The sequence below is a fragment of the Fundulus heteroclitus genome, chromosome 15 (genome assembly GCF_011125445.2).
Source record: "Fundulus heteroclitus isolate FHET01 chromosome 15, MU-UCD_Fhet_4.1, whole genome shotgun sequence".
Classification (NCBI taxonomy): Eukaryota; Metazoa; Chordata; class Actinopteri; order Cyprinodontiformes; family Fundulidae; genus Fundulus; species Fundulus heteroclitus.
In genome coordinates this window covers 23,803,572-23,827,716 of record NC_046375.1, presented here as the reverse complement: position 1 = coordinate 23,827,716, position 24,145 = coordinate 23,803,572, and the positions used below count along the sequence as shown (strand labels likewise).

The following is a 24,145-nucleotide window of genomic DNA, read 5'->3' as shown; positions in this document are numbered from 1 at the left end:
GCGAGGTACTCCCCGAGCAAGGTGCCGGTCCACTGCAGTTTTTTTAACAGGATAGCAATCAGGATAGGGCTATGTGGTCTTAGCTCTTCTTATTTGTCTGAGCTGTTGCACCTTTATATGCCACCACATGCTCTTAGATCAACCAATCAGATGCTTTTAGCAGTTCCAAAAATGTTTTATAAATCCCAAGGAGGCAGAGCCTTTGCAGCTCTGGCTCCCGAATTCAATTAAATTTAATACATTTTTATTTATATAGCAGCAATTAATGAAACATGTCATCTCAAGGCACTTTCCAAAATCAAAATTCAATCAGATAATACAGATTAGGTCAGATTATACAAATTGGTCAAAACAATTTCCTCTCTAAGGAAACCCAGTTGATTGCATCAAGTCTTGCCAAGCAGCATTCACTCCTGAAGAAGCGTAGAGCCACAGGGAGAGTCGTCTGCATTGTCCATTGCTTTGCAGCAATCCCTCATACTGAGCAAGCATGAAGCGACAGTGGAAAGAAAAACTCCCCATTGACAGGAAGGAAAAACCTCCAGCAGAACCAGGCTCAGTATGAACGGTCATCTGCCTCGACCGACTGGGGTTACAGAAGACAGAACAGAGACACAACAAGAGAGACAAAAAAGCACAGAAGCACACATTGATCCAGTAATCTGTTCTACATTAGATGGTAATAGCGGGTGAGCCGTCTTCTCTGGATGATGTCACAGCTAACAGAACACCAGACTAGGTGTACCTACTATGAAGAAAAAAAAGAGAACAAAAATGTAAAAGTTGAAATAACAACAAACAATGCAAATTGGAGAACAGTAGGAGAACTCAGCAGAGTGAGAGAAATAGATCCTGATGTCCTCCAGTAGCCTAATCCTATAGCAACATAACTATAGAGATAAATTGTGGAATGAGCTGCAGCTGATGGTCAGGCAGGCCCGTGTATTTTTGTTTTTAAAACTCGTTTCTCTTTGGCTTTCAACCCAGAGTGAGTTAATATCTGTGTCTTAATATTGCATTCTTTCCTTGTATGTTTTCTACTTTCACATATTTGTTTTACTGTTTTCTTGTTGTTCTTTTTATGCTTGTACAGCACTGCGGTCAGCTGCTGTGTTGTATTTTAAGGCGCTTTAGAAATAAATATGGTACGGTATAAACATCTGGCCAGATCAACACAGTTATGATTGACCAACCTTGCTCCATCACCATCTGAGTCCACAGATGTACATCCTATAGAAAACCTGTGGGGTAGACTGAAGAGAGGAGAGGACCCAGGAGTCCGGATGGTCTGGAGAAATTGTCCAGGAACAGTCGAAGATGTCTGCTTCAGATTGCTCCAACCTTGTCAAATAAAATAGGCTGAATTGCAGTCCTTTTGGCAAAGTATTGATGCCAGGCAAACCAGCAATTATACTCCTGGTGATTTCCACGTTTTTACCTCCTGAATAAAATAAAATGCAAGTTGCACATTTCTAAATTCTTCAGTGGGGGATTATACTGCAGCAATAAAAGATGAATATATATTTAGTGCTCTTTACTCATCTTTACCAGTGGTGGCATGAAATGCGTAACTTCCAACCTTCCTGCATTGAGACATCGTTTCATGTATTCAGGTCGTCGACGTTTGTTCTCTGCTTTTAAACCGTAAAGATTTAGTTTCCAGGTTCACTCAGCTTTGACCTCACCTATCTGCAGGACAGCCTCGGAGGGAACAGCCGGACCGCCATGGTCGCCACCATCAGCCCAGCGGCGGACAACTACGACGAGACGCTGTCCACCCTGCGCTACGCCGACCGGGCCAAGAGCATCGTCAACCACGCCGTGGTGAACGAAGACCCCAACGCCAGGATAATCCGCGAGCTCCGAGAGGAAGTGGAGAAACTGAGGGAGCAGCTCACCGAGGCGGAGGTGCGCGTCGCTGCAGATCGACGTGGCGAAGCGTGCTGTCTGTAAAAAGTTATGCAGCTTCAGTTTTTTTACAGTCCATGAAGGCTCCGGAGCTGAAGGACCGGCTGGAAGAGTCCGAGAAGCTGATCCATGAGATGACGGTCACCTGGGAAGAGAAACTGCGCAAGACCGAAGCTATCGCACAGGTAAAATGTTAGCCGTGTGGACTGGAAAGCTTTCAGATATGAGAAATGCTTCTAAATTTCAATAAGACGCTGTCTGTTTTGCTATGCCACGTTTTCCTAAAGCTACCAACTACATATGCAAATTATCTGTTCAGTCAAGTATTAAACTTAACTTGGGTTTGAATGTAGGAGCGTCAGAAGCAGTTGGAAAGCCTGGGGATCTCCCTTCAGTCGTCCGGCATCAGAGTGGTGGATGACAAGTGTTTCCTCGTCAACCTCAACGCTGACCCCGCCCTCAACGAGCTCTTGGTCTACTACCTTAAGGTACTCCATGCAAACACACGAGTCAACCGCTCGTATAGAAAGACGTAAAGAACGTTAACCCTCCAACTGTGTTTTGCTGCCGTCTCTATTCACCACGCCTCCCGTGTTCAGGATCACACGCGTGTGGGCTCGGCCAACTCGCAGGACATCCAGCTGTGCGGGATGGCCATCCAGGCAGAGCACTGTGTCATCGACATAGCGGAGAACAGTGGAGTGATGCTTACTCCCCACCGTGGCGCTCGGTACGTAGTCCACCCACCAGCCAAAGGTTTCTCCTAGTTTCTAGTTCTCAGCAGAGGAGGACTACAAACGTTGTGTCCGGTTCAGTACACCTGAATCAGGTTTTTGGGTCATTAGCAGAACTCTGTAGTGCTTTACTGAATTCAAAGGAGGCAGGTCAGCTATTTGAATCAGGCGTGTGAAGCTGGGTGGACAACAGAGAGCTGCAGCACGCCAGCCTGAGCAGGACTGGAGTCCGACACCCCTGCCTTAGATAATTTAGAGCCGCACCTTCATTTCCATATCCAACATGTTCCACAAGAGAGAGAGAGAGAAATGAAAGCTTGAAGTAATGAAACAAATTACCTTTGCTAAAATATCTATAGCCTTCTTCTTATCCTTTGAAAGTCTTGTTGTCCTGCAGCCCCATTGACAGTCATGCCTCAACACTTACTTTAATTTTAAATAAGGTTTTATATCATATACCTTATATTTTCTTTGACTTCAGTAGCTAGCTTTAACTCTCCCACGGTATCAACATCCACACCAAAGACTGTTGCCAGAACAGTTAGGCAGCGGTTGCTATGGTATGATCTGATTTTTTTTTTTTTTTTTTTTTTTTTTTTTTTTTCTTACTGGCCGGTCACCGATAAGAGGCAAAAAGCAGAACATTGTCTGATTCCAGTGGGCACATATTTTTCCTCTGCGTACTTCTCTACAGCGCTGCTCTCTGTGTGCAGGACATGTGTGAACGGCACAGCGGTCAGCAGTCCGGTGCAGCTTCATCACGGTGACAGAATCCTGTGGGGAAACAACCACTTCTTCAGGTTGGTTTTAGTCAACCTGACTTCTCACGCCGAGCTGTCTCTCAACCAGAATAACCCCCCACCCCCACCCCCACCCCCACCCCCACCCTGTTAGTTTCCCAGTTTCATTTGTTTTGTCAAACACCGTTTGTTCTCCAACCGTAGAACAAAACGATTATTTTATTCTTCCTGTGTTTAAACTTCCTCTTCTGCTCACTCGCCTCCACACAGGATCAACCTGCCCCGACAAAGAGGCCGAGCGGCAGGCGAGGACGAGGGCGGCGGCGCCATGAAGAAGGGCCTCAGCGCCGACCAGCTGGAGGTGGACCTGGATGCCGTCAGCGACGTTTCCAGCGAGCTGAGCTTCGGCTACGAGTTCGCCCAGACTGAGGTCATGATGAAGGGGATGAACACCAACGGTGAGTCCCAGCGCGAAACAAACGCATCAAGGGGCAACGTGGAAGTAGGCCTTCTCTGTTCTTTTTAAACCTTCTCAGTCCGGGAATGAGGGGCTGAAAATGACTATCAAATGTCCTCAGGCAGCTTGTGCAACAAAGGGCAAATATTTAGAGCCCAAACAGTTCAACTGTGGACGGCAGTTTCAACAAGATACCAGCCTATGCCTGTTTGAGACTTAGCTGTGTTTTGTGGGAAGAACGCAGCATTTATCACCAAGTAATGAGGCAAATATTAGACTGGGAGCTTTGAGATGCTTCCAGTAGACCTAGGTTTAAGATGCACAGTTCTTTCACAGCACAGCTGAGATTTAACCTGACTTCCGCCAGATGTACGTCGCTCCGCCTAGCTTCACTCACATACATCTGGGACACCGCCATAGGAATTGCCTTTACTGAAGGCTGGGCCTTATCAAAACTCCTTGCATATGATTGGATAAGCCACTTGTCTGTCATCTTTATCGACGTGCTATTTCAACCACTCACACCGAAGCTAACCTGTGACGCTGATGAGAGCGACGCAGGGAAAAAAAAATCTTGCGGCTCTAGTGGCACGTGTTTTATTGACAGTGAGCTGACAGGAAGAGGGGGGGAAGACAGGCGGCAAAGCGCCGCAGGTAGGAGTCGATCCCGGGCCGACTGTGTTGAGGACTAAAGGCCTTAGCTAACCGGTTAGCGGTGTGCGCTAACCGCTCAGCGGACGGGCCCCAGAAAACAAAACTTGCCCAATCCGGTCGGGAGAAGGGCGAAAACATGGTTTTAACCAACAAAAGCCTTCAGAGCCGTTCTCTGATGTTCTTTTAATGAAACAATATTAGGTAGATTGGACAACACGGAAGAAATAGCAGCATCAATGTTAACGCTTGCTTCCTCGACGAGCCGCCATTGCTATCAAAACAGTTTCACGTCATGGTCGCTTCTCCACTACGTCACATCTATGAAATGCCAGCCCTGCGTCCTGATTGGCTAGACAATAAAATTGGTTGGAGAAATCACTTTTTATGGGAGATGTCCCAGATGTATGTGAGTGAAGCTAGGCGGAGCGACATACAGCTGGCGGAGGTCAGGTTAGCTGAGATTAGGCTCGCTGTCACTAACTAGGCCCATTTTATCACTTTTCTTCTGATCACCCATCCGTCCTGTGGCCCCCCTCCTCTTTCAGACCCCCTGCAGTCGGTGCTGCAGACCCTGGAGAGGCAGCACGAGGAGGAGAAGCGCTGCGCTCTGGAGCGACAGAGGCTGCTGTACGAGCAGGAGCTGCAGCAGCTCCGCCAGCGACTCACCCCAGAGAAAGCCGCCCACTTCCCAGACGCCTCGGCCCTCCCGGGCGGGGGCGGCGCCGCTTCCGCGACGGCGTCTGGACCCCACAAACGTCTGCGGCGCTGGAGTGAAGACAGGTGACTCAAGACCGAAAGATTTCAAATCATGCGTCGGGTGAGTCCAGAAAAAGGACCTCCAGGAGATTGTGTCCAACTTAATTGTTTGTGTTTGCGGCGCAGAGAAGCGATGATGACCCGCAGCCTGCGGCGTCTAAGGGAGCAGATAGTTCGGGCCAATCTGATGGCTCAGGAGGCCAGCTTCCTCGCCGAGGAGCTCAACAAGAGGACAGAGTACCTGGTGACCCTACAGATACCCGCCGCCAACCTAGACGCTAACAGGAAGGTAACGTGCGCTGGTGGAAAAATCTCCTGTTCATCATTTCTGCTCACACTAGGAGCCAAAGCAGTTCTGGAAATGGTGGAAACCACCAGCCGTTACGTTGCCGTGGAGACTGAACTCGGGCTAGTGGACAGACTTTACTGACCGAGGGCCAGCTAAGCTCTTTGTCTTCCCCCTGCCGGTGCCATTTACACTGCAAAAAAACGGAACTAAAAATAAGTAAAATTTTCTTAAAACTAGTGTATCTGTCCTTGATTTGAGCAGGTAAATAAGATGGTCTGCCAATAGAGTAAGATTTGTGCTCTTAAAATAGGAACAACTCATCTCCATCATCTTATTTCAAGTGCAGGATGTATAATTATCTTAATTTAGGGGTCAAAATACTCATTCCATTGGCAAATGATCATATTTACCTGCTCAGATCAAGGACAAAAACCCTATGTTTAAGAACATTTTACTTATTTTTAGATCAGTTTCTGCAGTGTAGTTTGAGCTCCTGAATCTGAACAAAGATATCTTCATAGATATCACCAAAACAAGAGCAACACAGTTATGTTTCACAGAATTATCCTGAAATACGGAATGACTATTATGAGTCGTTACAGCAATGATGGCTGTGTGTTCAAAGCGTTTTGGTTTTTTTCCTCTGCCACCGCAGCGGGACGCCGCCTTGAGCGAGCCGGCCATCCAGGTCCGCAGGAAGGGTAAAGGGAAGCAGATCTGGGATCTGGAGAAGCTGGAAAACCGGCTGGTGGACATGAAGGAGCTCTACCAGGAGTGGAAGGTCTTGGATGAGGACAGTCCTGTGAGTAAAAAGACGAGGCTGATTCTGTAAGGCCATGGATAAAATGGTTATAGGATGAAAAAAGGAAACATTAGCATGTGTCATGCTTTGGTTTGCTTAGATTATTCTTAGCTCACATCATTGCAAAGTCGCTTAAAGAGTTTCTTTCTCTCGGGCATCTCTACATCATCTTCCTGTTGTTCCTTCTGTCCGATGCAGATGCTGCACTACTTCAAGCGAGCCGACCCGTTCTTTGACGAGCAGGAGAACCACAGTCTGATTGGTGTGGCCAATGTTTTTCTGGCCTGCTTGTTCTACGACGTCAAACTACAGTACGCAGTGCCCATCATCAACCAGAAAGGAGAGGTAGGAGCCCGCTGAGGGGCGGAGAGGCGTTCAACATCTGCAGAGAGTACAGTTTCCTACTTCAGAATGAGGCGTCCAACCTGAACTCTGAAGTCAGCCATGGTGCTGGTTTGGTTTTTGTTCCTTGAATTATTTCATAACTGATACCTGAAGCCAATTTATTGCGCTGGATTTTATTCAGGAGGAACATAATGAAGGCGGTTTTGTACAAATGCAGCCATTCTTGGTTGTTTTGTAAGAAATTTTGCGGTTCATGTTTCACTAGGTGTGGTAGCAGAAGAACTGGATTGTCAGATTTAGCATGCAGTCCCTCGAACGCTGATTTAAAAACTTAGATTATGAAAAATCAGATAAGAAATACAGGTGCTATATACATAATATTACCCTGCAGGGTTTAACTTCACCACAGAGCTAATCTTTGCTGCACCGTGTGTCAACTGGAAATTCCAGGAACCAACAGAAACAAGCCTTGTTTCACACATTCCTGAGACTGCCCCCTAGTGGTAACATGCTATAACCTGTAGTGCATCTCTGCAGAGCGAATACAGAACCAAGCCGAAGCCAAATAGGTGCATGCTGGTGCCGAGAGTAAAGGTGAACAGTTAATCCTGGATTTCTTTATTCTTCTGAGGAACGTAAATGAACCCCCCATGAGATAGTTACAGCATTTCTACCTACAACCACCAGTACCGTTGGGTCGTGTCGGATCTTCCGGTAACCTTTTAAAGGTTTCATTAGCTAATGTTCCAACAGAGATCTAGAATGAACGTCTGGTGCGTCCCTTTCTTTGCCAGGTGGCCGGCCGTCTACATGTAGAAGTGTGGCGAGGCACAGAGAGCTCCGAGGACGGCAGCGCCGCACATCCTGACGCCCTGCTGAGCGACGCCAACGGAGAAGTTCAGGAGCGCAGACTGAACTGTGTGGTGAGATGAGGCACATTTACAGCTCCCTGATCCTTCGACTGCTAGACGATTGATGCCATTGAAGGCGTATTTCTATACTTCCTTACCCGAAGTGTCTTTGTCCCTGCGTAATGAACAGGTGAAAATCCTCCAGGCCACCGGTCTTCCTCGCCACCTGTCTAACTTCGTCTTCTGCCAGTATCACTTCTGGGGGCTGGAGAAGCCGGTGTTCGTGGCTCCAGAGGTGGCATCGTCCAGCACGTCGTCCGCTTCCAAAGACCCTCAGTGTACCGTGGTCTTTGACGGCACCAAGGTGAAACCCCTCACCGATTAAAAAAAAAAAAAACGACGCGGAAAACGGAGACGTAAATGAGGGGGAGGGAGCAGCGGGTGTGAGGCAACATGCTGATCCTTGGTTCTTCTGTGTGCAGGAGGTATCTGTTCCGGCGTCAGAGGACTTGCTGGAGTTCCTGGCTGACGGGGCGGTGGCCATCGAGGTTTACGGGCACAAACAGGCCAACCACCGCAGGAACCTGGCGCTGTGGGACCTGGGAGTGATTCAAGCCAAGACCAGATCCCTTAGAGAGAGGTCCAAGCACGCAAACAGCCTCCACCCCCCTTAGGGCCTGTAGTCATGTCCAAACATACTATTCGGGGAGACGGGGTTCTACTTGTTTCAGCTACCGTCCAGTAGTGTTTACCTTAAAAACCCTGACAATGTCAAGCGGCGCCCTGATGATCCGCTTTGCTGCAGGTGGAGCGAGGTGACCCGGCGGCTGGAGCTGTGGGTGCAGCTGCTGGAGCTGAACGAGGCGGGAGACTTCGCCGCCGTAGAGGTTCTCCCTGCCAAGGACGTCCGCACCGGCGGAGTCTTCCAGCTCAAACAGGTACGCGGTTCCGCTTTTTCAGCTTAGAGCTGCTAAGCTTCAGTCCTCTCCGAAGAGAAAATCCAATTTGCTCTTTACTGTGGGGTGTATGTTGGTGGTTGTGGGTTTGATTCCGGTCTGCCCCCCTGGCAAATATTGATTTACCCCCAGACAAGGCACTTAATCTGGAGTATGTGTGGGTGAGGACTAAAGAGGACCAAGCTTTCCATGAGCTAGATCACATCTCTGAACGTTAGGGTACTCTGCCTTCAGGGCCAGTCCCATCGGATGCGGGTGGAGGTGCGGCCGGTGCCAGACTCGGGCACCATGCCCCTCATCGCAGCCTCCATCCTGGCCGTATCAGTCGGGGATGTAAAAGTCCGCCAGGTGCACGTCTCCAAGAACAGCCCCCATGTGGTGAGACCCTCCTACGTCACGCGTTAACCTTAATATTCCCGCTCCGGCGCATCACTAACGTTCCTGTTTCACCGCAATAAAACATTTAGGACGAAGGTGAAGACATGGACAGCTATCAAGTGAGTATATATCTGTAAAGACGGCAGGGAGAAGGGAAGTCGGGCTTGTTTCCAGCTGGTGTGTGTGTGTGTGTGTGTGTGTGTGTGTGTGTGTGTGTGTGTGTGTGTGTGTGTGTGTCTGTGTGTCTGTGTGTGTGTGTGTGCAGGAGGCGGACCTGGAGAGGATGAGGGAGCAGTGGCTGATCACGCTCACTGAGAGGCAGGAGTTCCTGGACCAGCAGCTGCAGAAGATCGTCTCCAAACCAGGTACAAGCAACCCGATAACCTCAGACTGACCGGGAAACAAAAGCTAGAACATCAGGACCACCGGTTTGCTCCCATTAGGTTATCTTTGCCGTTTGTCTCCTTTTTAAAGCGTTGGTATGTCTAGACGCTGCACAGGTAGAATCATTGCTTTAACCGTGGCAGGTGGGGTCGGCTTTAATATCCCAGCATAACAAATCCACTGCAGCCAAGGTCATTTAATCAAATTATGAAAGCAGCTGTTATGTGAAAGTCTCAGAGGTTTGGTGGAGAACGTTGCAGATCCACAGCTCAGGTGAGGGACCACAGCTAACTGTGCACTCAAGAAATCGGACCTTTTCATAAAGAGCGTCAGGACAAAAAGGACCTTTTTAAATGCACAAAATATTTGTGCTTTGTACACAAAGCAATGTTTAAAAAAATATATATATAATCACATTCACAATAGGCTATTTAAATACGTTTTTCCTGTTTCTCTTTTGGAATAATAAAATATGAAACACTGCCCCCTTCTGCTCGGGGCAGTCATGTCTGCTCCCTCGTGCTCACATCGTCCCGCTGAACGGTTTCCTACCCTGTGGGATCACAAGGTGGCTCACTCTGTCTGTCTGTCTGTCTGTCTGTCTGTCTGTCTGTCTGTCTTCACCTGTCCACGCAGACAAGTCAGAGGACGACGTTGAGAGGGAATCCCAGATGCTGGAGTGTCGTCTGACCCTCACAGAGGAGCGCAACGCCGTGCTCGTCCCATCGGCTGGAAGCGGCATCCCCGGAGCACCAGTAGAGAGGTGTGTTCCCCCACCAGCACTTCTTCTGGTGTGGTTACTGAACTGGTTTGGACCGGCGGTCCTTATAGCAGTGTGTTCTTAAGTACGGATGGAGAGAAAGGTCAGGGACATGAGGGACTCACTGTTTTATGCCCTTTGGGGACTGAACAGTATGGTGATGCTTGGGGAGCTGAGGAAAAAAAACATGTTTGCAAAGATTTAAACCTTTTTGTTCAGAAATGTTTGGAAGCTGGAGATGAAATGTTAGTTGTTGACATCACTTTCCTACCATGCCTCCTTCAACTTCTCTGTTCTAACCACGGACCTCAGTCTGTTTTTAGGGGGATTTTATGTGATGGAGAGGTTAGCCTGAAGTTTGGCTCAGTCAGGTTGGATGGAGAGCAGCAACGGATTCTAAACTGGATAACGACCTGTGCTTTGACTGGGCCATTCCAGCACATGAATATACTCTAACCTAAACCCTCCATGCAGCTGTGGCGCCATGTTTAGGGTTGTTGTCCTGCAGGAGGATGAACCCTCGGCTTTAGCCCGTCTGTTGCCTCTAGCAGGTTTGCTTCCAGGATTGGCCAGTATCCATCTTTCATCAAAGCGGAGCTGCTTTACCGTCTGTTGGTGACAGATCCCCACAGCACGATGCGACCACTGCCATATTTCACCCCGGGAATGTTCAGGGAGATATTTGCAGAGTTCTCCGCCCCACAAAGCACGTTCCATCGAGGCCTAAGGGTCATTTTTGGTTCTGTCTGGCGATGGTATTTTCTTCCCTACATAAGAATAGAAAAAAAATCCCAATACAACAGGCCGATGTTTGCTGTTTTAACTTGTTAAAACGTGACCCAGGTCAAGGGTGCACAGTCCTCTGTGACCTGCCGTTTAATCCCCAGTTTGTTCCCCAGGGTTCCGGTCCCAGGAATGGAAACCCATATTCCTGTTCTGTTCCTGGATCTCAATGGTGCGTGGCTCTCGCTGCCGTTACATAAAGCATTTTATATTAAGCCGACGATTTCAGGGGAAATCAAGCCCTTCTTTTCCCGTTTTGCCTCCTTCCAGCGGACGACTTCCAGTCCAGCTTGTCGGCGCCGCTGGCCGGGGGGCTCGACGCGCTGCTCAGCGGGGAAGACGAGGACGACTTCTTTGACCTTCAGATTGTTAAACACTTCGATCCCGAGGTAAGGAGGCCCTCCCCTCGCCGACGTCTTCTCCCGTCCACTTTCCCCCGTCGGCGCCTAAACCGGCGACCTGATTGTGGTCCAGGTGAAGGCGGAGGCGTCCTGGGACTCCACGGTCCACGAGTGTCCTCAGCTCAGCCGCGCGGCGTCGCCCGAGCAGAGGGTCTACCTGACGGTCCGCATCGTCGTGGAGCTGAGCCACCCGGCCCACATGCAGCTGGTCCTCAGGAAGCGCATCTGCGTCAACGTCACAGGGAAGCAGGTGGGCGAACGCGGGAGAAACGGACACGGGCGACACGTTGGATAGTCCCGCTTCCACTGAGACGTAAACGCCGTGTTTTGATGGCAGGGTTTCGCTCAGAGCCTCCTGAAGAGGATGTCCCAGCGCAGCACCATCCCTGGCTGTGGAGTCACCTTCGAGATCGTCTCTAACATCCCGGGAGTAAGTAGCAAACCCCATGGAGTTACAAAGGAAAGCTCAGCTGAGCCTGAGGCTGAGTATTACGCTAAAACACACAGAGGAATTTTCCCCTGTCACCAGTAGGCCAGCTTTCTGCAACTTCTTCATAGAACTGACGCCTGAGGAAGCAGCTGCTGCATCAGTCTTTAGAACCGGTCCCAAAAAGCAAAAAGAATTCATAAACTTCTCCATATATCAGAGCCGTGCATTTAAACTCAGTGGCCCTGCCCTGTTTTTCTTTGTACTGACGTAGTGAAATACGATGGAGGTGTCTCAGACATCTGTGATCCTTGAGGTACACACCCAGCCGGTTTAAAAGCTCTTTAGTCTAAATAAGCTATAAAGACCAAAAACCATCCTAGAGCTGTACGATAATTCAATAACAATATATATTGATCTATATACATATATTGATGATAGTGGAAAAAAAAGGTCAGTAAAAAGTTCAATAGAATAACATTTTTCCTTCCTTTTTGCATTTTAGCCATGTAGGTTAATATTGCAGTCATTACATCCTTCCAACCAATCACAATGCAGACACAGGAAAAGCTCAACCCCCTTGAAAGAGTTCCGAGAGCACGTGTTCGTTTTTATTTTTTAAATAGTTGCAGTTCTGGTAAAAAGTTGGTTGAATAAAAAAATTTGGTCGCTAAGCAACAGCATAAAATGGCCAGGGCTGCACTTAAAAAATATGTTTTGAATTTGTTTATAATTATCGATATCAATCAATATTATTTCTATTTTATCCATATGCTTTTTTTTCCTATAATTGTCCAGCCCTAGTCCACTCTCCAGCTTTTTATTTTAAAAGGGTTAGAATTGATCCCTTAGAATATTTTTAAAATGCGATCTGAGCTCCATTAGCATCTAAATCTGACTATTCTCACACTATATGAGGGAGTTTGGTGAGTATAATGTATTGTGTGCTTTCCAGCTCAGAGGTTTTAATGACTGAAAGTAGTTTTCTTGTCTTGAGCCCCGGGTTGCGTCCGTTCTGCTGACGTTTCTCACAGGCTCGTCTTCAAAGTTGAGCAAATGTGACTCTGAAAGCAGGTAGAGAAGAAACTGACGTCTTTTACTTCTGGACAAATGCACAATACCTCACCAGCCTTGATCTGTAATTCAGGAAAGCATCTTAAGTTTGCCTGCAGCGCAGATGGAGGTCCTGCTCCTCACGGTTCCCATGCTGGTTCCTGCAGGACATCCACGGCCCAGAGGACAGGGAGATGCTGGCCCGGCTGGCCGCCAGCGCCGAGGACGAGCAGTCGGCAGACAGCGAGGCGGCCATAGAGAAGTACCTGCGCAGCGTCCTGGCCGTGGAGAACATCCTCACCCTGGATCGGCTCAGACAGGTCCGGGAAGAATGCTTTGCAAACGCTGAGATTGGCCTCCACCTTGTGTGTGAATCCCAGTCAGCAGCAGACCTAAAGTAGTCCTTCACCTCGTTTTGTTTGTGTGTCTGTCTTCACTTGTCTCGTTCCCGTTCCGTTTGTAACCAGCAATGAACAGAAACCTCTTCCTCTGTGTGAATGTGAACAGGAAGTGGCGGTGAGGGAGCAGGTGGCGGTCCGAGGGAACGCCGCAAGACGCTGCCTGAGCTCTCCGAACGTAAACCGGGTAAGATCTGCATGTGGGACTGGACCCTGGTCCCGCCTGGCTTCATCCTGACTAGTGGCAGAAACTGCAGCGGCAAAGAAAGACGCTTTTCTGCTTTACTTCCCCGCATGTTGTCAGTAGCATACCAAGAATGGTTTCCACTCCACATCTGACGTTTCCCCCTGAGGTGGGGGAACACGCTGGGGTTTGGGTTGCTCTGGTTCTGTTCTGCTCACTTTACTGCTTTACTTTGTGCTGCTCTGTTGTGTCGTGGTGTAACTCGCTCCTTTGTCACTAACCCCTGACTAACTCCTCTCCATGCATCCATCTAACCGTTCCACCAGCTGTCAGCCAGCAGTCTGGACCTCTACTCCTCCACTCATAGGCTCGCTTACTGCAAGGTGAGATTTATCAGCTCACGTTACTCTTTACTAACCTATAAGTCTAAAAAAAAAAACATTCTATGACCCTAATCAGAAAGCGTTATACAGAAAATAGACAGAAACCTCCCATTAACATCTGGATTTACACACTTTAGTACAGCGCTAACAACTGCTTCACTGGATGTGTAATATTCTGTTGCATATACTTTAAATGTGTTTATTTTATTTTGTTGTAATTTCAATGAGAGGATCTGACGTCAACTCAGTGGCAGTGATGTGTTCAGGGTGTGAGTTTACCCCACGGAGCACGCGTAGGCCAGAAAGTCGGATCCTGGTCTGGTCTGACCAGAGCGATCTGTTCCACGTGGTCGCTGTGTCCCCTTCAGGGCGTACAGGGAACTGCAACCAGGACTTCTAATGACTTTCTCTCAACAGTGGCTCTATAAAGGCCAGATTCTCCCACCTGAGCTGAGCATAGGGGGCTGAATGCAAATGGACACTACACTGAGATGCTGTCTCTCAGCAAAAGAGAGATCTAAAAAGGATTTAATTTTGATCTGCTTTACGAGTCAGAGGCCGCTCTTGTATGTGGCTGTACGCGTTGCCCCGTACGGTCCCATTTAGAGGCTGCTGGAAGTCTTAAACCTCGTCTGCGTGATCTGCTGCAGGGTTGGGAGAGCCATCAGGACCTCTCAGCGGTGAATCCTCCATCCAGACGCACGCTGGCCAGCTCTGTGTCCCACAACCTGAACACGGAGACGGGTACGTCTGATGAAAGCTTTCTCATCTAAAAAGACTCCCTCTCTAGCTTTGAGGTGTCTCGTCTGCTTTGTGCGGCGGTGCCGGGTTATATTTTTATTTAGCTCAGGATCTCATTTTGGCTCTGCATCAAAAAGCTTCTCTCTTTCACTCCCCCCCTCCCTCTCTCTGTTTTCCTCCATGTCTGCTCCTGCAACCTCTCCTTCCCCTTCCTCAGAGCATTCAGGCTTTGCTGCGTCCTATCTCTCTCCAGTGAAGGCCGTCCCCAAGCTGCTGAAGTCCATGCTTCCCGGCGGGAAGGAGGACAGGGAGCAGGCAGCCGTCCATCAGCAGGTACTCTCCCGTTTTAAACTCTCCTGCTTTTTTTTTATTCATCTCATCCCAGATCTACAGATCTCCTCGTCTAATCAGCAGCCACAGCCATTGTTCCGTTGCTATGGAAACAGGACTTATGTAGATGAGAATACAATAATTTGCTCAGAAATTGTGTTAATGCTTCAGAGTCTGAAGCCGTTGGTGAGTAAAGGCGGCTCTTCCCCAGGCTGTAATATAAAGAACATTCATGACGGCCGACAAACAGGAGCTTTTAGGACTTCAGCTTGAGCCAGACAGTAAATGGACTCTCACTTTTTTATCACTTTTCTAGTCAAAGACCTACTGGCTCACTCACAGCACCTTACGCCACAGCCACGTTCACCCAATCACAGATATTCATACGGGATTACGTGCCTCGCATAGGGATGCATGAGCACTGACGGGGGGGAAGCTGGAATTGAACCAACAACTTTTTTTGTTGGAAGACGACTAGCCACCGAACCCTCCGAGTGTTGCGGGATGTGAAAATGTGAAAGGGTTCCAGGGGTGGGTGTGAATACTTTTGCCAAGTGCTGTGGGTCAAACATAAATCCAGCAGTCCCACCTTGTGGTAGCTGGCTGGTCAGATCCGGTTTGCTCAGCTCGGCCTGCGTGTTCCACAGCGGGGTTACCGTGGCAGCGGAGTGAAGAACGCAATCAGCACGTAGGCTACAAACGACTCATGTGTTGTATTTGCCATCTGGGCTGAGCCGCCGCATACAAACAGACACGTCTGAGACACGAGTTAATTAGGAGCACGTCGACCTAGAAACAGCATCACAATCATGCGCCGCTGCCACCTGGGGGGGGGGGGGGGCTTTCTGGTGGCAGCCAAACACCGCTGCAGCTGATTTGACTGATTAGCACCTTCAGCCATGATGGGAAGCTATTGATAGAAGCGAGACGCAACGGTGTCGGGTTGAAGTGAAAAGCCGTCAGACTTCAGTGGCGCGTGGTTTCAGGCTGCTGCTGTGATTAGAGGGCTCTTCTCTGTCTGCCACAGATGTTAACAAAGGTCAACACATGGCCAACAAGCTCAGTCCTGGACCGAAATCACAGACCGGCGAGGTTTAGGTGGTCCAGCGTTTCAATGTCCTGACCTCTTCAGTAACTTTCTCACCTCTGCCCTCCTCTTGTGACATTGGATTGTTGGTGTTGGAGGACATGTTGAGCTCACTAAACACGGCAGAGTTCTGATTCAACCTTCCTTCCTCGGAGGAAACCCAGCTACATGTATCAGTATAACGTCAAAACTCATTGCGTTGTCCGCGCAAATTGTTGGCTAGAGAGAGACGACGTGTCGAGCGACCAGCAGCAGACAGTCAATGTGAAAAATTGGCCTTGTTCATGTTGTGAACGCACCTCCAGAAAATTGGAAATTTAGAACATCGTATCACTCTGTATGCCGATGATGCAATTTTTGTTCTGCTCTAATTTGAAAAATACTTCACTCATGTTGCTGGAGCTAATAAGGTCTTTTGGTGTTTTTGCAGGTAACAAGATTAATGATTCTAAATCTGTAATAATGTTTCTAATTAAAAACGAGACAAAGGAACCTCCAATTCACACTCCTTTTGTGGTTACATCAAAGGCTTTTACTTTGGCTATTGAGATTTATCCTTAACCATTGTTAAGATTGCTCTCAGTAATTCTAATCCCATGTTAGATAAAGGCACTAAGCTTGTGAACAGATGGACGAAACTCCTCATCTCTTTGATTGGACGTGTGAATGGTTTAAATTTTTTATTTTTTTTTTCAGGTCATTTCAGGTCTATTCCTCTTTTTCCACCATCATTTTTTTCCTTGGTCAGAAATCTTTTCTCAGGCTTCCTATGAAACAACAGAGCTTTCAGGCTTAGGTTGTCTCTGTTATATCTACCATCTTTTATGATAGAGGGGCGTTACAGTTCCCAAATCTGGAATGGTGCTACTGGGCAACTCAAATCAGAGCAGGCCTGTTCTGTTTTGAAAACCTAAATCCTCCATTCTGGGTTTTGATAGAATCACACTAAATTAATATACCTCTAAATTTATACATGTACTCTGTGAAAAATCACAAATCAGTCAGAACGGACAAAGAAATTTATAAAAACACCCTGATTTGGTAAAATATCTGGGAGACATTCCCAGATTATCATAGTTTTCCCCTATTTTTAGTAATAACTTCCAAGCTGTTTGAGCAGATTCAGGTTGTAAATTCTGGGCGTCACAGGTATAGCTAAGATATCAGACTTTTACAGTGATAGCTCTGCTCTAATGTCATTTGAAGAACTTAAGTGCAAATATGCAATACCTTTAAAACATTTCTTTAAATATTTGCAACCGAGAAGCTTTATCCAAAGCAGACTGTGTAACAGCCTCAGTCTGCCTCCCCTTTCCACTTTTAGAAAGCTTTACACTGAATTTTTTGTCCTCAAAGGGGCAGCTTCTTTACCGTATAACCTCTTTGCAAGTAAATCTACCCAGTCATTGTGTAGCATACTGTAAGCCCAGAAGAATAAACCAGATGGATAATGGTCAGAAGCGTGCAGTCTAGCTCAAACCCAAACTCTAAACTACTACAATAGAAATGGTTGAGTAGGTGAGCATTACCACAGCCAAGTTGCAGTGTTTTTAACCCGTACCTTGCTTTCAGTGTAAGCATCAAAAAGGATTGTTATTTCAGTACATGTGGGAATGTTCAAAACTATCATGGAAGAAGGTTAAATACTTCCAGTTATAAAAAACAGGTGCCCCTCATCCCCAAATTCGTTTATCGCACATCTATCCAGAGAAATTTGCTCCCTGTGATAGCACAAGATCTTTATTGAACATTTGTTTTCTGGAGGCTAAACGTTGTGTAGCCTGTGGGCGGGAAACTCCAACGTGTACCATGGCTCAGTGGCTGAAGAGAATGTGCTTTCACTTTGCTCTGGAGAAAAAACAAGTTGGACAAGTTTCGGAAGATATGGAGTGTTCGGTGGTATTTTTATTGAAAGCAACAGTTTTGAAATGGATAGCTGGGAAGTTCAACAGAACCTTTGTATGTGCTTTGGGGGATGTGGTGTTTGGGGTTCGAATAGAACAAAATGTTTAATAAATAATAATAAAAAATATAATACTCAAGTGGAAGTAAAAGGTACGGTGCAGTAAAACTACTCCTATAAGTACGTTACCACCCACCTCTGCAGCTTACCCTCTAAAATGCAGATCAGGGGTGAGGATTAAGGGGGGGGGGGGGGGGGTTAGAGCCCATCTACTTTGTCAGATATAGTCTCAATTTGCAGAGAATGAATGCACTGCGCTTGTGATGTCGCGCGCGCGCTACCAAGTGTTATGACCAGTCATCTGCAGGATTTACTGACATTACAATGACAGTTGCTATTCCATATGTTGTGCAGCTCTAGCATTGATATTCCTCAACCTTGTCTCCAGGGTTTTTAATGTGGCCTCAAGTTGCCTTTAGAACTTGGGTTTTTCTCCACAATAATTAGACCCAAACCCATCCTGTCAGAATTTCAAAAGAAACAAGAGCGGCGCCTGTCCCTGTGGACCAGACACGAGGGTTCCTCGTCCCAAGTCACAGATGGGTAGGATAGCCGTTTTTTTGACCTGCTCTCTGATGTAAAAGCAGTCGTTACGTGCGTAAGTCCCTGTTCTGCTCAGGAGGAAAACTTAATCTGAATCAGACTGCAGATCAGGCCTGGAGTGCAGCAGGAAGCCAGACCAATCAGCCTTGTTCTAATGCTTTACCTGTCTGTTGAACTCCCAGTTGTGTCCCTGTACCGACTTATTAGCTTCAAATTACACCCAGGCGTAAAGCGAGGGTTTGGTTCTCTGGGGAAACAGCTGGAGAGCAAATCAGGGAAGCCGCATTCAACATGAATGCTAAAATGAGATAAACGAATACAAACACAATTATCATTAGGATGCAATTATCTTGACTGACTCAACACTGTATCATGATTATCACTGATTTTAGGAGCAAATATCCTAATTGCACTTTGAACATCTAATATCAACACACCTACTGATTTATTACGCTGGTGTCTGTCTACGCTCATTTGACCGCTGCTAATCACGTTTACCTGATGGGTTAAACTAACGCACCAGATTTAGATATTAACATCTTTCTCGTTGTTTCAGTTGCAGAGTCTTCCCCGCATCATGGTGCAGTCGGCCAGTGTTGAAGAGGACATGTGCAAACACCAGCAGCCGGTAAGTCCCTCCTTAGGTTTAGGGGGCAATTACTATGAGGGAGCTACTTCCCCTTTAATAAATCAAATTAGAGTTCACCTCCATTCAGGTTACCAATGGCTGTTACTGGGAAATGTATGATTATCTGATCCATTTGGGAAAAAAAAGCAAAAACAAAATCTAAAAGGATGCAAATACTTTTTCACAGCCCTGGGAAGGTTATATATGCAAGTCACAGTGCTGTAGTGGGAAAGTCCCATTTAATTCAATTCAACTGATTACACAGAAATAGATAAATGCCACATGGCTTCCCATAAACTAAGAAATGTAGGAACTCAGAACAAGCCCAGAAAGCGCCTCATGCCAGGCACCTACAGACCCATGAAACACCGTCTGTGTTAAATAAGTGGTTATTCTAGCCTCGCCCGCAACTGCTGCCTCCAAGCATTGGCGCCAACTGACAATACGTTTTTTTTTTTTACATTGCTCTTGGGCCTCTCTTTTTTGCGAAATACTTAGATTTTAGGCACGTGTGAGGGGTGTTAAGCATAACTGGCCTGGTTATGGTACTTTGTCAGCTTCCCAATGTCCAGGTATTGAATAGGCCGATAAAAAATACTTCACAATTCAGGGTTACATCAAATTTGGCACATTATCCAGGTTGTGAAGCAGCAAAACAGCCCCGGACCATCACACTACCACTACCTTGTTTCACTGCTTTGGTCATGGTCTTTTTCTGAAGGTTTTAGGCCAGAAGTAACATGGACTAAATCTGCCAAAAAGTTCCTCTATTGTCTTGTTAGTCCACAGAATATTTTCCTTAAAGTGTTGAGGATTATCAAGACGTTTGTTTTGGTAAATGTGAGACTTTAGTTCTTGGTTGGCAGTGGTTTTGTCCTTGGAACTCAACCATGGATCACATTTTTCCCAGTTTATTGTTAAATCATGAACACTAACCTTAACTGGGGCGAGTGATGCCCCCAGAGCTTTAGATGATGTTCTGGGGTTGTTGATTTTCTCTTGGAATAATTTGGCTCACCAATTAATTGGTACATAAAATATCCCATCCATAGAACTACTGTTAAGGTTTTCCTAATCCTTTTGTTTTCTCTTAAAATATAATTCGGCGACACATCCTAACCCAACAACCTAACCAAACAAGATTTATTTAAATCACCCCTCCAAAGCTCACTTATTGCTTTATGGCAATAAACTAGTTGAACATCTAAAAATCAATGGTGTATTGGCATTGATATAGCAACGTGGTATGCTTGGTGAAATGTATGAAATCGAAGGAAAGGAAGTTTAAATGCATTTTTTTATAATGGGAAAAGGTGCAGAAAAACAAGACCTACAAATACCAATCATGCTTTTTATTATTGTTACAGTTTAGGTCCTAGTAATTGTATCTAAAGCATAAAAAGGTGCTTCCGGGGTTACATCTTACGCCAAATGCACATGACCTGTACCTGAAACTAGCATCAGCCTGTCCTTCCATTGTGTGTAACTGTGCGAGTGGTTTCCCCAGGTTCCCATTGAGGAAATCGGTCCCGAAGATGTCCAAACGGAGATCACCAGATCTGTCCCCCTTCCACCTCCAATCATCCCAAAGACGGAAGAGTCCAGCTATGGCTCAGCAAGCAGCGCCTCCAGTGGATACCTGTCTAACCTATCCACTGCGCGGCACTCCGACGTCTACACACTGAGCTGGGACCTGCCAGTACCAGAGGAAGGGGAGGAAGATGATCCAGTGGCGGAGGAGTTCTCAGCTGAGAAGTTAGGTTTGGCTAAAGAGGCAGCTGGCCCAAGTACTGACCAGAGTTCATTCAAACAAAAGGAGACTCTGTCAGAGTCAGATTTTAGCGAACAGGAGCCAAATGTATCTCAGCTGGTTGATGTAAAGGGTAAAGAAGAAGCTGCTGCAAGTACAGAAGCCCCGTTAGCAAACCAGGCTAAACAAAACCAAGACTCAACGACTGATAGTACTGGACTGGAACGATCAAACAGTTTAGAGAATCACACCGATTCAGGGGCAGAACAAAACAAAGAATATGAACAAGATGTCCAGCAACTAGATGCTTCTGGACTCCAAGGTTCCTCAACAGAACATCTTGATGTTACTGCTGCAGACGAGCACAACGGTGAGCCATTACTCACCAGTAAAGCCCAAGCATCTGACCAACAGGGGGAAAGTCCGGCGGAATCTGCAGCTCCACAGAACCAGGACCAAGACCTGGCACTTTCTGACAGTATTCAAGATCCAGCTCCAAATGTGACCCAAACTCCAGCGTCTCAACCAAGTGAAGATGCTAGGCTTAAAGATTTACCCCAAGAAGGATCATCGCCAGAACCTTCAGATACAAACAGCACCCTCATCCAACCCTTGGCCACAGCTGAGGTAGGTCCGACTCAGACACCAACTCCTGATTGTTCCACTAAAGCTGCCACCGGTGCCACTCAGCCCTCCAAGTCCAGTTCGACAGCCGTCAACCCCTTCAAGATCCAGAAAGTCAAGTCTTCAGAAATTAGGTCTTTCCAGCAGATTGTGAGTGAAGAAGGGGGTAAACCAGCACAGATGGGACATGCCGGCAGCCTCGGGTCAGGACTCAGTCTCTCGGTACCAGCAGAGAGCCTGGAAAGTATCTCCGACTTAGAGGAGGGGGATGAAGCAGCTTCCGACATTCTTCCTGACTGGTTGAAAGAAGGGGAGTTTGTGACTGTGGGGACCAATAAGAGCGGGACGGTGCGTTACTTGGGCCCCACAGATTTCGCAGCAGGTACCTGGGTTGGAGTTGAACTGGAGGTACCGGCAGGTGAGAAACCTGACTCTTTAGACTGATTTCCCTTTATTTTACCTCATAACTATTCCTGAGAATAACCCCTTATGGATTTTTGTTGGTCTGTTTCCAGGAAAGAATGATGGCTCGGTGGGTGGGAAGCACTATTTTCACTGCAACCCTGGTTACGGAGTGCTTGTAAGGCCTGACAGAATTAGCCGCGGTGGGGCCAAACGCCGTCGCCAGCAGCAAAAGAGGCGTAGTGCCAACCTATCCGGATCCAATCCAAACCTGGCAGCTCTCACTGCCCTGGCAAAAGGTGAGACCGGAGGATCCGGCCGCGGCAGAGGAGAGAACCGCAAATCATGGAACACCTGAAAGACATGCTGGTTTGATGTGTGAGGGAAGTTTTAATAGGGTTCAGTATCTAGCCATTCGCTGTGAGAGCTTCTGTGTAAAAAGCTGCTATCACTTCACTGACAAATATTGAATGTTTTATCAAAATGGAAATGTTTAAAGTGGAGATTTGCAAAAAAGTATTTATTCTAGAGACTTGAAAAACCTCCGAAAAATTCTCAGAACTGTTGTAGTGTTGTGAGTTCCTGCCATAACAGTGGGGTACAAGGATTGAACTGAAGATGGCAGAAACGTTGAGAAAACCTGCAGAACTCCTCACTTTAGCACAGGGCTGAATCTTTAATACTCTAGACACACTACATGGATGACTAATTCCAACTTTAATGCAATTTTTTTTAATTCGCTTCCTTGTCTTTTAACAATATTACACTATTTGCCGATGACATTTGTATATTTGGAGCATGTGAGTGGATACTGCAAATTCTTTCTTGTGCCTTGACTACTGCTCATCACGTGTGCCTTGATCTTGTAGAACCAAAATGTGTCCTGCTGGAACTCGATGAGATGGTTCTGGTGTTTCTACTTTTACGCAGATTTGCACTCCAATTACAAAACTAATAATGCATCTACTTTAAATGGGTTTAATTTCTGCCAAGCGTGTGTTAATTCCTTTAAACTTTTTTTGTGTGTATGAAGATGCCTGGAGTGGGGAATTTAGGAAAATTGTCTAGTTCATAAATTTTTTTTTTTTTTTATACGTACGCATTTAAGCGACTTAATCTGACTACTTTTGATTTCTTATTTATTTGAAAATAAAGATATTGATATTAAATTCTTGTCTTTCACTGATTGACCAGCAAAATGAGTAATGTCATTGATATAGCTTTATTCTCTTGTACATTATATATATATATATATATATCATACTAAAATAAACACAAGTAAAAAAAATGGACAAAGAAACTGTACAAAAAATGTTTATATACTACATCTTAATTACAGAACAGTCTACTGTCCAAAAAAGGCACTAAATTCTGAAATGGGCAATACAGTAATTTTGAACATAACTATGTTTGAGATTGATAAAAACAGCTTTCAGTCCTCTTCCGAGTGACAGAGGGATGAAATGGGTGGCGTTTTACTTGAAGACAGACGGACATGTAGCCACACCATGAGAGGACGCCTCCATTCTGGTAAACGTCCAACCCAGAAGTTAAAGGTAGGCCGTTTGAACAGGTTATTCTGAGAAAATTCTCTCAATGCACTCTGCAGTATTCTGCCCTGCATTCATCCCAATCACTCAACTTCGTGTAGAAACCTCATCAAAATCCACCAAGGCTGGGATTGTATGCGTGAACAAGCTGCACCGACGTGATTCTACACCAGACCCATTATATAGAACTATATACTACACTGGACATTAACTCCAGGTCGAGGTTACATTTCAAGGTAAGTCATCACAATACTTAATTTTCATAAGGTGCATAATTTTTGGCCTTTTCATGAAACTGTTGCTCAAACAATGGAGACAGATAAATGCTAAAATTAAAATAGAAAAATAAGTCTGGTAAAATGAAAATGCATTAATTTAACTATAAAGCACATTTCATTTCAAAGGGTGTCATTTATCTTTGTACATTACCATAAAAATGAGCATAAATACATTTTCTTTTCAACCATTTCCTTTTTAAAACCAGTTCTTAGTAACTGCTTTGCAGCTTCTTACGGACAGAAGCGTTATAATTAGCTTTTCTAGACCAGAACCCAGCAAGGGAAGTTATGAGAGTGAGACGTGTATTAAAAAATAAACACTTTCAGTGTTGTAACATGTAACCTGGTTCATCACCAACAACAAAAATCATTTTAGATATAAGGAATCACAAGATATGTGTTGCTCAATCCTGCCATGAAGCTTATTTTTTTTAATAAGTTCTCCAAAACCATTGGACTGTGGTGCATGTACCTGGTGTTGCACTTTACTTATTTTGGGGGGGAGAGGAAGGGAGGGTGTAATTGTTCACATGAGCATACTAAAATGTTAGCATGCAGACTGAGAGACACACAGCTAGCCCGTCTTTGTCCAAAAATATCTACTCC

General features: G+C 46.3%; 1 protein-coding gene across 3 annotated transcripts in view; it reads left to right on the top strand.

Annotated features, from left to right (window-relative positions):
* LOC105917169 (kinesin-like protein KIF13B) overlaps window positions 1–22,880 on the top strand; it is a 43,343-nt gene extending 20,463 nt beyond the window's left edge. The window contains exons 12-41 of one of the 3 annotated variants that reach the window (XM_036147684.1): window positions 1,696–1,908; window positions 1,983–2,093; window positions 2,262–2,396; window positions 2,508–2,638; window positions 3,356–3,442; window positions 3,653–3,840; window positions 5,039–5,273; window positions 5,376–5,538; window positions 6,194–6,340; window positions 6,539–6,685; window positions 7,480–7,608; window positions 7,727–7,900; window positions 8,019–8,176; window positions 8,342–8,474; window positions 8,727–8,870; window positions 8,960–8,989; window positions 9,136–9,235; window positions 9,891–10,017; window positions 10,914–10,969; window positions 11,068–11,186; window positions 11,272–11,448; window positions 11,536–11,628; window positions 12,846–12,998; window positions 13,186–13,263; window positions 13,587–13,643; window positions 14,294–14,387; window positions 14,638–14,717; window positions 18,864–18,935; window positions 20,443–21,727; window positions 21,825–22,880. In XM_036147684.1, the coding sequence (XP_036003577.1) occupies window positions 1,696–1,908; window positions 1,983–2,093; window positions 2,262–2,396; window positions 2,508–2,638; window positions 3,356–3,442; window positions 3,653–3,840; window positions 5,039–5,273; window positions 5,376–5,538; window positions 6,194–6,340; window positions 6,539–6,685; window positions 7,480–7,608; window positions 7,727–7,900; window positions 8,019–8,176; window positions 8,342–8,474; window positions 8,727–8,870; window positions 8,960–8,989; window positions 9,136–9,235; window positions 9,891–10,017; window positions 10,914–10,969; window positions 11,068–11,186; window positions 11,272–11,448; window positions 11,536–11,628; window positions 12,846–12,998; window positions 13,186–13,263; window positions 13,587–13,643; window positions 14,294–14,387; window positions 14,638–14,717; window positions 18,864–18,935; window positions 20,443–21,727; window positions 21,825–22,069 (5,061 nt within the window). In that variant the 3' untranslated portion in view covers window positions 22,070–22,880. Of the gene's footprint in view, window positions 1–1,695; window positions 1,909–1,982; window positions 2,094–2,261; window positions 2,397–2,507; window positions 2,639–3,355; window positions 3,443–3,652; window positions 3,841–5,038; window positions 5,274–5,375; window positions 5,539–6,193; window positions 6,341–6,538; window positions 6,686–7,479; window positions 7,609–7,726; window positions 7,901–8,018; window positions 8,177–8,341; window positions 8,475–8,726; window positions 8,871–8,959; window positions 8,990–9,135; window positions 9,236–9,890; window positions 10,018–10,913; window positions 10,970–11,067; window positions 11,187–11,271; window positions 11,449–11,535; window positions 11,629–12,845; window positions 12,999–13,185; window positions 13,264–13,586; window positions 13,644–14,293; window positions 14,388–14,601; window positions 14,718–18,863; window positions 18,936–20,442; window positions 21,728–21,824 lie in introns of all 3 variants that reach the window. The other 2 variants (XM_012851890.3, XM_021310241.2) reach the window with 2 other exon arrangements.
* Window positions 22,881–24,145: the final 1,265 nt, after the last annotated feature.